The sequence below is a fragment of the Eublepharis macularius genome, chromosome 13, assembly GCF_028583425.1.
Source record: "Eublepharis macularius isolate TG4126 chromosome 13, MPM_Emac_v1.0, whole genome shotgun sequence".
In the NCBI taxonomy this organism is placed as follows: Eukaryota; Metazoa; Chordata; class Lepidosauria; order Squamata; family Eublepharidae; genus Eublepharis; species Eublepharis macularius.
Window position 1 is genome coordinate 55,802,334 of NC_072802.1, and position 13,571 is coordinate 55,815,904.

The 13,571-nt window shown below is 44.6% G+C and overlaps 1 protein-coding gene across 1 annotated transcript in view; it reads right to left on the reverse strand.

Annotated features, from left to right (window-relative positions):
- KSR2 (kinase suppressor of ras 2) overlaps positions 1 to 13,571 on the reverse strand; it is a 239,082-nt gene that overhangs the window by 78,960 nt on the left and 146,551 nt on the right. Inside the window, exon 10 of the mRNA XM_054996749.1 lies at positions 3,375 to 3,543. Coding sequence (XP_054852724.1) covers positions 3,375 to 3,543 — 169 coding nt within the window. The remainder of the gene's footprint in view (positions 1 to 3,374; positions 3,544 to 13,571) is intronic.

Sequence of the window (13,571 nt, forward strand, 5' to 3'; positions counted from 1 at the left end):
GGTCCAAGTAGCAGCCTGTCCTTTCCTGGCGTGCTTTTACAAGGCCATCAACCCACCAAGTGCTTCCTGACAGAACTTCCTCTCACTTCATTGTTTCCTCCAATTGTCTATTTCAGCTCCCCAGTGCAGATTTCACATGCAAAATGTCTTTCAAGTTCACAGGCTGCCAGAAAAGCATACCACATGGCAGTTCCCACATCTGCTTTCTGGCCAGTCCAGTTGTCTCCTTCCCCTTTCAGTGAACCTTTGGGCTGTCCTGCCAATCACAGCCCCCAAAATCGCCTTCCCCAAACAGGAGGATGCTGTGAAACCAGACACTGGGCTAGATGCTCTGATCTAACAGGGCTCCTCTTATGCTCTTATGAAAGGTGGGATTATAAAGTGTTTTCTGATGCACTTGCTTGCAATATATATTTTATGGTAGTTTTATGGCACTTTTGCTGCATCTCTATGATTCAAGTTAGCAGACTCATCTCAATCTGCTAAGTCCGAAGACAACAGCAGGAATAATGCATAGTTTTGTTATTTCTTTGCTGTTTAAGTTTTGCCCTTGAACTTCCAGATTTTCGGAGGGTGTAACTAGTTCCTAGTTAAGCACAGAAGTGTCCATTTGTTTGTGCTATTCTCAAGTCACAATCGTGATGTGACAAAATGAAGAGAAAACACATTAACACACATAAACATGCCTTATAGTTATAACATTGTGGGGATAATAATGGCATATTTTGTAAACTGCTCTGAGTGGGCATTAAGTTGTCCTGAAGGGCGGTATACAAATCGAATGTTGTTGTTGTTGTTGTTGTTATCATCAGACCCTTAGTTCCAGGGCTCATTTTGAGGGGGAACGCACAGGAACGCAGTTCCAGTAGTTCTCCAAAGAGGTCACATGTCAGGTGGCCCCGCCCACCTGATTTTTGGCCATTTTGGGCCCATTTCAGCCTGGGTTTGGCCCAAATGTCCAGGATTGGGCCTAAAACAAGATTGGTCCCAAAATGGCCAGGATTGGGCCTCTGATGGGTGGTGGATCACTCTCCTGCTCAGCAGCGACCCAATTCTGACTATTTTGGGCCCCTTTTCGGCCATTTTCAGCCCCTTTTTGCCATTTTGGTCCCAATTTTGGCCCTGAATGGCCAGGATTGGGTCCAAAACAGCCAGTACAGGTGATGTCAGGGGTGTGGCATATGCAAATCAGTTATGCTAATGACACACTTCCGGTGATGTCAAGGGGTGTGGCATATGCTAATGAATTGTGCTGATGAGTTATGCTAATGAGTACTTGCAGGTTTTTTTCTACGAAATGACCCCTGCTTAGTTCATTAAGGTCAGTATTGTCTACTCAGACTGGCAGCGGCTCTCCAGCATCTGAGTATCAAACTAGACGAGATGCCTGACATGTGACGCATGTCGGTTTCCCACAAATTTCAATGTGAAGTGTAGTGAGAAAGAACCTCTGCCAGGGAGAAGAGGGATAGAATCCCTCTTCTCCCTGGCAGAGGTTTTTTTCTCTAGGCATCTCGTCTAGTCTGCTTGGCTCCCTCTTGCCAATGCCGGCACACTCAGCTCCCTCTGGCTGCCGAGTGCATTTAGGGGAGCAAGGAGAGCGCACTGGCAGTGGCAAGAGGGAGCTGAGTGTGCTGGTGGTGGTCAGAGGGAGCCGAGTGTGCTTGCAGTGGCGAGAGGGAGTGCACTCTCCTTGCATCCCTAAATGCACTCAGCAGCCAGAGGGAGCTGAGTATGCCAGCAGTGGCAAGAGGGAGCCAAGCAGACTAGGTGAGATGCCCTCTCCCCTCCTCTTCTATCAACACAAAAGTCCAAGCACAATTACAATTTTAAATAAGCCAGCTTCCACAATAAATCAGATACCAGTTGCAACTTCACAAATGCTACAGGGGGCCAAAAAGACTAAGCCCAGACTACAAAAGCAACGTGGAGAAGTAGTTCATCCACACCCAGCCAACCCTGTCTGAAAATGAAAGAGTGTTTGAAGCTTTCAAGGGCACGCAGAGGGCTTCAGTCACTGTGCGATCCCTGCTTTTTCTTCCCCAGCTAGTGAATAATTGCTGCCTTGGTTTCTAAAATCATTTTTTAATAGAGGCCATGTACAGTGTTGTTGTTGTCGTTACTCTGAAAATGGAGAATCCTTCTTGAAACAAGAGCGATGAGGGACAATGCTCCGTATCATGGTGCGGCAGAGAAGGTGTCAAGGTGGAGGGCAATTAAACCAGAGACAAATAAGTTGTCCTGTGTTATGTGCCAATGTTTTCTCTGCCGTATAGAGTTTCAAAGATAGGGCAAAAACTGTAATTTGGGGATGGGCACAGGAATCAGCCCCAATATACACACATTTCTAACATAACATAAGAGAATCCCAACAGGATCTGACCAAAGGTTCATCTAGCCCAACTTTCTGTACCCAATACATCCTCCAGGAACAAACAGGGCATGAAGGAAACAACTCTTCCTCACTGTTTCCCCCCAAGAGGAAACTGGTATCTACAGATAACACTGCTTCTGAACATGGAATTTCCATTTAGATAATTGAGGCTGTGATTGGTAGGACAGCCCAATTATCTTCCTGATTGAGGAAGGAGATTTTTGTGTCTACACCTATACTCCATGAATTCATATAACCCTACTTTTAAATTATCTGGGTCAATGGCCATCTTTACATCTTGCACTAGTCGATTCCATAAATCATAATGGAATATTAGCCAATCTAGATCTTGTTTTTGGAACAGGGCAGGAACCGAAGAACCTTGCATTAGTTCTGCCTCTGGTCTGCAACTCACTGACCTGGTTAATTTCTCTGAGCCCATGCAACTTTTTTTTTTTTTTGCGTGCAACACATTGGTTGCAGGTCTAAGGGCATGGGAGGGAGACTGAGTGTGCTGACTTCAGCCCTGTATTATTCATTGCCTCTGCTCCCCAACCTGTATTCTTCTCACTGTGGGCACATTGCCTACATGTGTGTACATACACAGGCTCTCCCAGTAATGAGAATTCAAAATTCTGTGCTCCAGATCTTGAAGACAGAGCCTATATAGGAATAACTTATATGCATGTAGGCATATAAGCAAATTTGCATAGGAGACAGGCAGGGTCCACTCACTTGACTGTGGGAGGGGCCACATTCCTCAGCTTCGTCCCCTTTATCCATCGCCTCTGTACACACCTGTAACATCATGTGTCCGGCTACAGATGCAGAGAAGCAGGGTGCACTGATACAGAATGCCCCTTGTCCCTGCGTTTTACAGCTGAGGCTTTAACAGACTCGAACACAAGGAACGGCCCTTGCAAAGCAGAAACCAATATGCCTTGGACAAGCAACCCACAGCAGAGAGAGTATCTGGCCAGATGGAAGCCAAAGCAGGTACCTGGCAAGTTGAATTGCTTCTGTTGCCGTGTGCACTGTGGGGAGGGATGCAGGGGAGAAGGTGGCGTGGCGCTGGGCGGCAGGGGAGGAGCTGGTGAGGATGGCGTAGACGACGTTGTGGAGGAGGGATTGCTGCTGGAGTCAGGCTGGTAGGGCACTGGAATGTGGTCCTGTGAGAGGAGAGCACAATACGAGCTGGTGAGCACATACCCAACTGCCTCAGCCCATCCCACACACCCCACCCCATGTTTGTTGCTCCTTAATGTACATATGAAAGAACATCAAAACCTCTTCCTGTTCCTTAGTCAATTCGGTGCAGTCACATGTTCAACATCTGGCAGACGTTTCGATTCATCCAGTGGGAACGGGCCCATTACTGACTACAGCCATCAAAGAGGCCGGAAAAGAATGAAGTTGGATCCTTGTTGAATCAAGTTGTATCTCCCTCCTCCATATCTATGTTACTGATATGTGCATTAATAAAAAACAGCCAAAAATCCTCTTCCTTCAACCTTATTGAGATTACATGTACTACTTTATCGTGATCATTTTTCTGTGGTATTTTATTTACTTATCAAAATTTTTCTATTCTGTCTTTTCCAGTTATTATAGAGAAAAGCTTATAAAGACCTGAGAAAGAGGACATATGGGAAATGCAAAGAAGCAAGTGAGAGCACCTGTAAAACATTTTTAAAAAGCCCTCTTGATACAATCAATCATACAATTACATCAAGACTCCTTTTATGCAATGTTTTATCCATGTATACGTGCCCTTTGGTAATACAGAGGAAAAGCAGCAAATAAATTGAAGGAATAGGAATACATACGAAGGTATATGGCTGCCATGTTCAGAATTAGGCCACTGGCCCACCTAGCTCAGTATTGCGTACTCCAACTGACAGCATTTCTCTCTGGGGTCTCTAGCAGAGAAAGGCATTTGCCATCATCTTCTAAAATGGAGATGCCAGAGAGTGAACCTGCGACCTGCAAAGCATGTGCTCTGCTGCCAACTTTCATCCTCTCTCTGGTTGAAAGCTGCAGCCAAACTCCACCCAGAATTTATTACAGGCATTCTCCATGTCAAGCCAAAATTAAGGAAGGTTGGAATGCAATGCAGAATGAAATTCCAGAAGAGTAAATGGATGCGATGCGAGGTGGGGGGGTGGTTGGATCTGTCCATCCCAACAGCTCTGTAATGTGTCCTCTACACCTGGGTATGTTCAGTTTTGAGCACATCATTTCTACCCGGTGAGACCACAGGTCCACCTAACAGCACTTATTGGCAGCGACTCTCTTAAGGCGGCAGCCATATATTTGTCCAGGCCTGCTTCCTGAGATCTTTAACGGGCAACATTGGTTTTGAACCTGAGACTTTCTGCATGAGAAGCATGCACTCTGCCACTGTGAATGTACTTCGCCCACTTAACACGAGAACCATCACACCATCCAGGTGACGGAACCGTCAAGCACACCCAAGAAACAAGAAGGTGGCGAGATCTTGTTGAGAAGAAAATTTTCACAGGTACAATCGGTGTTTGAGTAGGTAAGCTCCAGCTTATGCTGCTGAAAAACTCCCTTCCCATGTGCAGCAGTGCAAGCATTTAACATTTGGAGAGGAGGGGACAGAGCACCCTTCTGTTCTCCAGAGGGAAAGTCCTACTCAGCTCAAGTCACTCTCCACTGATCCTTCCTCATGGGCCATTTAACTTCACAGAAACAAAGGAGGGCACTTGAGGGTAAACTGACAGAAGGGATTTCTGTATCGCACTGCACATGCTTCACGCAGCTCCACAGGGAGCACAACTCTCCAAATGCTCAATGCTGCCGCAAGTTGCAGCTTCCTATAATGCAAACAAAGGGGATAACAAAGGACAGAGGCCACATGTGAGAATACCTGCCGGGATTTGATAGTCACATTATAAAGCCGTCACATTTGCTTGAAAGGAATTTTCTTTGAAGCAGGTCCGTAGAAACTCTTAACCAATTAGTTCACAGGCACATAAACCCACAGAATTACAGTTTAAGATGGGAAAACTGCCAGGCATTCTAGGATTCTGGCGTGTGTGACAACCAGACACATTATTCATTGTACACTCAACCTCTCTAAACACACACATCAAAATCACACATTGAGTGGTGCTTCCTTTATCACTCACACACAAAACGATGCTATGCTTTTGCAGATATAACGCATCCTTCTCTATTCTCCTGTGTTTCAGGGAAACAGTATAAACCGCAAATAACAGAGCAATTCCTCTCCTCCTCAATTTCTTAATAAGACTCAAATTCCTAAATATAATTTAAAATACTAATTATATGAACCTACATTTAAAGAGTGCCCATGCAAGTTACAGTCTTGCACTTTAGCCACTGAACTTTTGCCCTCAGTCGCTTTGAAAAGCAAAGCACCTAACAAGAAGGGTCATATCCAAAGACAATATATAGGAAGCCTCTGGTGTGCATTTTTAAATGCACCCATCCGTTCCTACAGTTTACCTTAATTTGGAAAACTGGCCACGGAGAGTTTCGAATTTAGAGTGAGAAAGAAGAGTCTGCACAAATGCCGCACTAGTGGAATTCAAGGATATGCAAATAAGACTAGCATAATATGCACATCGGGGTCCTCTATTTTGAGATACAGAATCTAGCAACTGGTTTCATGGCAACTCTACTGGCTGGCAAAAGACTGCCTCTTCTCTTCTACTGCTCTGTCTCCAAATGGAGAGAAGAAGCTTTAAATCCAGAAAATGCCACTCTGATCCAAACTCATCCAGAAGGCATAAGACTCAAACGATGTATGATGCAGAATTATTATTCCAGCATTTCCCCCCCCTAAAGCAATGTTGGGCAGAATACCTCTGAGTGAAGGGAAGGGAAGCAGGAACAGCCTGCTTAACCCTTTACTTTCCTGTTTGTTTTCAATTAAAAATCAGCCTTCCCTAGCTGTTTTTTCCCCATCCACCAGGAATCCTGTATCTTCTCTGCCCATTTCCTCAGTGGTTGAAAAAGCAGACCAGGGAGAGACTTTTTTATCTGAAGGGAGGAAAACCCCCAGAGACCAAAAGATTTAAGCATCCTCTCCCCATAGATACAGTCTTCTACAAATCTGTTGCAGCCATCCCTACACTTTTTTGGTTTTTTGCAAAATAATGAGAAGAGGGAATTGCAAAACTTCTCGTAGTACGTTATCTGAGCCTAAGACCAGCCTGCAATTTTCTGCAAGCATCAACCAGAGAGCCACCAGCAACAGGAAAACCTACCTACAATATATGTGACACAGAGATGCCATTAGAAATGGCATTCTATATCAGGTTCTCCCCTATTCTCTGTAGCAGGTAGGGCCACATTCCCTCAGATTATGAAGTCATCCTATATGTTTCTCCACCCTCGGCTCCACCATCAGTGAAGAGGCACAGAAACACATGATGCAATGACATCACAATATGGGGTAGGTTAGCTGACATCTGAGAATGTAACACGGGGCTGCCATTTTAGGAAGCAGCCCTGTGTTGCCTGTCTTGTTCTGGCCCACGAATTGAGCAATGTTGCTATCCTTTGTTTAAATAGGCTTCCATGGTTGTCCCTCCAAAGACACCCAGTCTGTTTCTTCTCCTACTGAACCAACTTACCATCAACAACCCCCAACAGGTTTCTTTTTTTTTCTGACCAGATTTGCTGAAATATATATCAGCCCCTTTGAGGATCGAATTGGCAGACACGCTTGGAAACCCAAAGAGCCATCTGCAAATTTCTGGCCCAGCAGATGGCTGAACAGACCAGCAAGTAAACTGGGAGATGCTATTTCAAAGCAAGAACATTTGCCAGTTTCCCTTCTACCTCCCCCCTCCCACTTTTCATTTTATTGCAATACCCTGTTTCCATGGCAGACAGGGGAGGTCTTTCTCTCTCACACGCTTCCAATTAAACTAGAGCTGAATCAAAAGTTATTACTTCTTATTAGGCAACGATTCCACCTTTCCCCCAAAGAATTCAGAGTGACGTACACAGTCTCCATCAATTTTATTTCGCTCCCAAGGATAAAGCTGAAAGGCAGCAACTTGGCCAAGATTGCCCTCTGAGCTTCATGGCAGAGCACGGATCTGCACTCCTAGGACAACCACTACAGTAAGAGCCAAACTACAAGTGACGTCTTACACAGGTTGGACACTAGTCGGCTTCCCTCAAGTTTTGATGGGAAATGTAGGTGCCCTGGTTTTACAGCTTGGCTCTCCATTACAGCTGCAAGACCAGGATGCTTACATTTCCCATCAAACCTTGAGGGAAGCCGACTAGTGTCCAACCTGTGTAAGACGTCACTTGTAGTTTGGCTCTAAGTTGTTTTTTGGAATGCACATGCTCAGCAGAACTTTCAAAGCTCGAAACAAGTTCTAAAAAAGGTTCTCCTCACTCTTTGGTTGTTGCTGCCTTCTTTATGCGACTCTTCACGGCGGCTGCCTTTCCTTCTGCTGCTTCTGTGGTATCTTCTTTTCTTTTTTTATTTACAACACATTGAAAATTTTGGCTTCGAAAGGTCATCAGGGAGCCAAATCTCCTTGGCATCATCAGCAAGGAACAGGAAAGGGCAGGGGGTCCGGAAGAAACAGGCCGGGCCTCTTTTAGGGCAGTCAGATCTGCAGCTATTAGCAGGCAATCTAACTTGGTGCATTGAAATAAATATTCTTCACCTGCCAATTTTGCACATCAACCCTGTCCTATTCACACCCAGGGGCCTGAGGAGAGGAGCTGTGACTCAGTGGAAGAGCCTCTGTTTTGTGTGCAGAAGGTCCCAGGTTCAATTCCTGGCATCTCCAATTTAAAGGACCAGGCACTAGGTGAGGTGAAAGACCTCTGCTTTGAGACCTTGGAGAGCTGGTGCCAGACTGAGGAGACAATACTGACCTTGATGGACCAACGGTCCGATTCAGCATAAAGCAGCTTCATGTGTGTTCATGTGAGGCAGCCAGGGACCTCCACAAGACAGGGATACCAAGTACTATCAGAGACATGAATCTCACAACAGCCAGAGCTAATCAAGGCTGTTTATAGGAGTGAATGCCTGCCATTGTAGCAATGGTATGTAGTCTGCAGGCACTCACAGCTGGACCTTGTCCAGTATCCCGCAAAGAGTCTCTCTACACGAGATATCTTGACACGTGAAGAATATATGTCAGGAGATGCAATGGTAGCTGGGAAGGGTAGTTTAAAAAGCCAGAGAGGGCTTTGCTATACACTGGAGCTGTGTGAAGGGGCTGTGAAATGCCAGAAGGGAAAATTCTTCTCATTATAATCTCTCCAGGTCCAAGTCCGGCTCTGGAAGGCAGCTCTAGCCCATTTCCATTCCTCGCTGCCCTCTGGTTGTGATCCCACACAGTTTTGGGCTGGAGAGGTGAAATTGACAGAGCCTTCTGGGAGGCGAAGATGAAATTGACAAACCCTCTGAGGAGCGATCTCCCCTGGCTCTGTCTTTTTAAACTACACTTCCCGAATAACGTCGCGCCTCCCTACACTTGATAAACACATGCTGAGGTGTCTCGTGTACAGAGAGACTCAAAGACTGTTGGTGGATCTAGATCTCCAGATGCCTCGTGGTCAGCAGAGAGGCCTCGGGCAAGTAGCTGTGCACTCCGCCATCTGAGCTCTCCTTCATGGATCTCTCAGCAATCCTAAATTCTTACTCTTTCATGCTGCATTCACTTGTAACTGCAGCTTAAATTGGGATGAGCACGAATCTCATGGGTTTCTGGGTTCATAATCACTGTCTCCTCCCCCCCCTCTCTTCCAGGCTACTCTAATAAGTCAGAAAATTAAGAACCAGAAAGGACTGGTCCAGGTGCTTGAACTTTTAATGCCTAGTTTATGAAAGTGCTTTACCAGCTGCCAACACTTCTCAGGAAGCGCAAAAAGGGACTGGTGGAGTGGCAGCATTGCAGATCCACCCCCCCCATACTTGCCATCTCTAATGAGTTAGCTTGGTAGTTTCTGGCACAAAAGACATACCTAGATCACAAAAGTAGCTCATCTGTGCCAGCCTCTTCCTCTCCAAATTGTAGCTTTGCAAATCAAGATCCACAGACAGGAATATTATTAGCTGCGTCAGATCGTTTTTACACATGGGGTTTAGAACTGGTCATGCTTCGACCGTCTTGTAAAGTGATTACTCACATGGGGCCAGAATGCTCATTCACTTTGCTTCTACTAGGCTTTCAATCAAACTTTCAATTAATATTTGAGCAAAAGAGGCAAAGGCAAATAAGGCCTCACTTATGAAAATGCCCTAACGGTACATACAGGCATATTTCATCACAACAATTAATCCACTGTAGAATTGCATTCGATTGGCCAGACATACACAATGAAACTCAGCAGACACTGGCTGTGCACAGTACTAACTGGCTAGTCTCTGTGAGGTTGCCTGTTTTAGAGGAACACGCACATCACACTCATACCACCAGGCCTCCGTGGGTCAATTACTGGGTTCAATTCAAAGTTCTGATTCTCACTTTTAAAGTGAAGGGCCGTCATCTTCCCATACTATTCAGCCTGACAGTTAAGGTCTGCCTCTCAAGCCCTACAGACAGGGCATTTTCTGTGGTGGCACCTTGCCTCTGAAACGTCCTCCCCCTTGAGACTCATCCTGGTGCTTACTTTACTTTTCTTTTAGGTGCCGGGCCACAGCACATCTTTTAACTCAAGTGTTTCATTAGGAGTTTTTCCTCCCAGTTTTTAAATGGTCCGCTTCTGTTCTATGGATAATTTTTATGCTGTTCATGGCCCATATTTTTAATGCCTTGTTTTTAATATTTTTATTTGTTTATTTACTTTATTTGCCGTTCGCCTTTCTCACTGAGACTCAAGGCAGATGGCACTGTGTGAGCCTATGGCTCGAATATTCAATAAAAATGTGATAGGGTATTATGATATTATTTTAAATGTAAGTTGCTTCAACTGGGACTCTGAAGAGTCAGCATAGAAATATCCTAAATAAATAAACCAGTTCGGCGTAGAGAGCCAGTTCGGTGTAGTAGTTAAGAGCAGCAGAACTCTAATCTGGAGAACTGGTTTTGATGCCCCATTTCTCCACTTGAAGCCAGCTGGGTGACCATGGGTCAGCCACAGCTCTTTCAGAGCTCTCTCAGCTCCACCCACCTCACAGGGTGATTGTCGTGAGGATAATAACAACACTCTTTGTAAACCACTCTGAGCGGGCGTTAAGCTGTCCTGAAGGGTGGTATATAAATCAAATGCTATTATTATTATTATTGATGATAATAATAATAAACACTTGATAATTAATAGCCTTGAACCCACATATATGAGGAACCACTTCTCCTGCTATGATCCACTGTGACAGCTTCGTTCATCGGAACTAAGCCATTTGAAGGTGCAAACAGGTAAGTTCAACGATGGCCCTGAGGAGGTCAGCAGAGACTCCACACTTCTATCATGTCACAGAATGTATAAAACAGAAACATCCAGGGTGGGAATTCTTATAAAGGGATTTGAACTGTAGCGTAAATGGAATAGCTCGGGAAGTTACTTCTATAGAGGAATAGGACTGTAGTTTATTGCAATGTTTGTTGTATGTATCACCTTTGTTTTATTGCATTGTGTTCTACCTCTGGGACACACTTTCCGCATTATGGTATTGTTTATTTGCATTATTCTTTCAGTTCTGTAACCCTAGTCTTATTGAAGTATCCCTTGGATGTCTTATACTGTCTGATTATATTTTATAATCCACCTTGAGTCCCAGAGAGAAAGGCTGGATATTAATGAAGTAAATAAATAATTACGTTTTAAAGGGTTTTTTTTTTAACTTACTGATAATTTTTAAAAGAACAGCATAAGGTGCCAGACACATTTTCTTGGATAAACTTGCAAGGCACTCGATTTCTTTTTTAAAAAGAAATGAACCAAGAAGGATAACCATCCTGTAGCAAGGGGGGACTAGAGAGAAGGAAGAGGAAACTAGCATTAGGTTTGCAGACCAATGTTGGGTGCTGTTTGAGGAAGTGAGAGTGGAGAGGAAGCAGAGCTCTTCCACCCCACAGAAGAAAAACAAATGCACTGAGTTCTGTTAGAACATGCATTTGTATTAACTCCAAGAAGTGATCTGGCACCTTAAGACATTAACTGTGATCGGTAACAGGTATCTTAGGTACCTTCATCAGATATCACAAGAACAGTTCTTCAGGTCTCTAAATATGAGAAAGAAACTGAGCAGCTTTGTGCTTCAGAGGGATTACTTTGGATACAGGATACAAGGAATTGTCTCACACTGAGAGAGCAAACAGACATGCATAAAAACAGGAACTGTTCCACGGATATAATCTTCTCTTGAGGAATGAATTTCAGGCAGAACAAATTCTGATGATTTAAAACAGAAAAGGCCAGAAACATCGGGGAACGCCCTTTCCCTCTCTTCCGGGAACTGTTTTTCAATCTAAGCAAAAATGACAGGGTTTTTCTTTCAATGTGATGCTGTACACTTATTTAAATGCATAATTGTAAAAAAAACAGCAGTAAGGCACAGGGAGGCAGGAGAGAGAAGCCAAACCAAAAAGGAACTCCAGATCCGATGCAGAGGCAGGCACCTGCACCATCTGAAGAGTCAAAGCGAAGGGAAACCAAGCGCAACTCCCAGAGGCAAAACACAGCCCTTTTATGTACATCTGCACTCATTTGTACTGAGGCCTCTAACCTAGTATCGCCTGCAACACCAAAGTCTCTTCCCAAGCCAACTACCAGTGATTCTTTCAACCAATGTCACAATGGATTTACCCTGGCACCTCTTCTCTTCTACTAGCAGTGGTGACGAAAGTGGGATCCTGAAAGCATGTCCTCTTCCTACGGTGGGCAAGGTTTGCAATTTCTTCCACTTGAACATGTGAAGCTACCTTAAGGCAAATTCACCACTATAAAGTTCTTAATGCCCCTGCTACATGGTCTGGGGAGATCTACGCCCAGAACCAGGGTTTTTTTTCTGGGAAAAGAGGTGGTAGAACTCACTGGGTTGCCCTAGGAGAAAATGGTCACATGGCCGGTGGCCCCGCCCCCTGATCTCCAGACAGAAGGGAGTTGAGATTGCCCTCCACGCCCCTCTGTCTGGAGATCAGGGGGGGGCACCAGCCATGTGACCATTTTCAAGAGGTTCCGGAACTCCATTCCACTGAGTTCCAGCTGAAAAAAAGCCCTGCCCAGAACTCTATTTGTTCATTTATATTCATTCATTTAAAACCACATTTCTGCCCAATTAGGATGCCCAAGGTGGCAAACAATTAAAAGAGATGAAAAAAGCAACTTTTAAAAACAGCAGAATCCTTCAGAAGTTGGTAAAATGAGTACCCAGTTTCCTGGGGGTAAAGTGTAGATGACTGGGGAAGGCAATGCAAATCATCCTGTAAAAAGTCTGCCAAGAAAATGTCATGATGCGACGTCCCCCTATGGGTCAGTAATGACTTGCTGCTTGCACAGGGGATTAACTTTACCTTTTTAAAAAGAAACAAGGAGGGCCAGTAAGGTTATGCCAGACAAAACAGAAAATCTTCACCCACAGGTGAAAGACAATGATTGAGTAGGATAGACAAATCTTCTTTGGGAGATATTTTTGGTGTCACAACCAAGAAGGTGCTGTCTTGGGTTACCACTCATCTAGCCTCAGAACCTCTGAAAGTTATCATAATGATCAGGTTGGTTCATTTCTTTAAAATAAAAAAGAAAAGATCAAGGCTTTAATATGCAGCATATCTACCCAGTCCACAACTTTAAAGGATACCTTCCTGGACCCTAATTACTCAAATTCCCAGATGCCTGATTCAGATCAGGATGGTGACACAGAGAGAAAAGCTTAACTCCCCTCCCCCAAGCATTTTCCCCAACATGAAACGGCCCCAGGGATCCACTATTTGCATCACTGAGAAAAGTTATATGTAGCCATCTGTGCATGTAAGTTTCCTCATTGGGGTAGAGAAGGCTCTCTGGGCTTTTTCAGGTCAGGAAATGGCAAGGGAGAGAGGCTAAAACCCCTTCTCCCCGTGTGTTATAGTCCTGATCTGAAGTGGACCCCCCCCCACATGCCTGGGAATTGAGTTCTGAGCATGGAATTCTCAGCACATCTGATTGGAAGTCTTTTTAGCAGCCACATGGGGGATATGAAGACTTCATAATGCGTTGACTCATATCATTGGTTTATCTACCT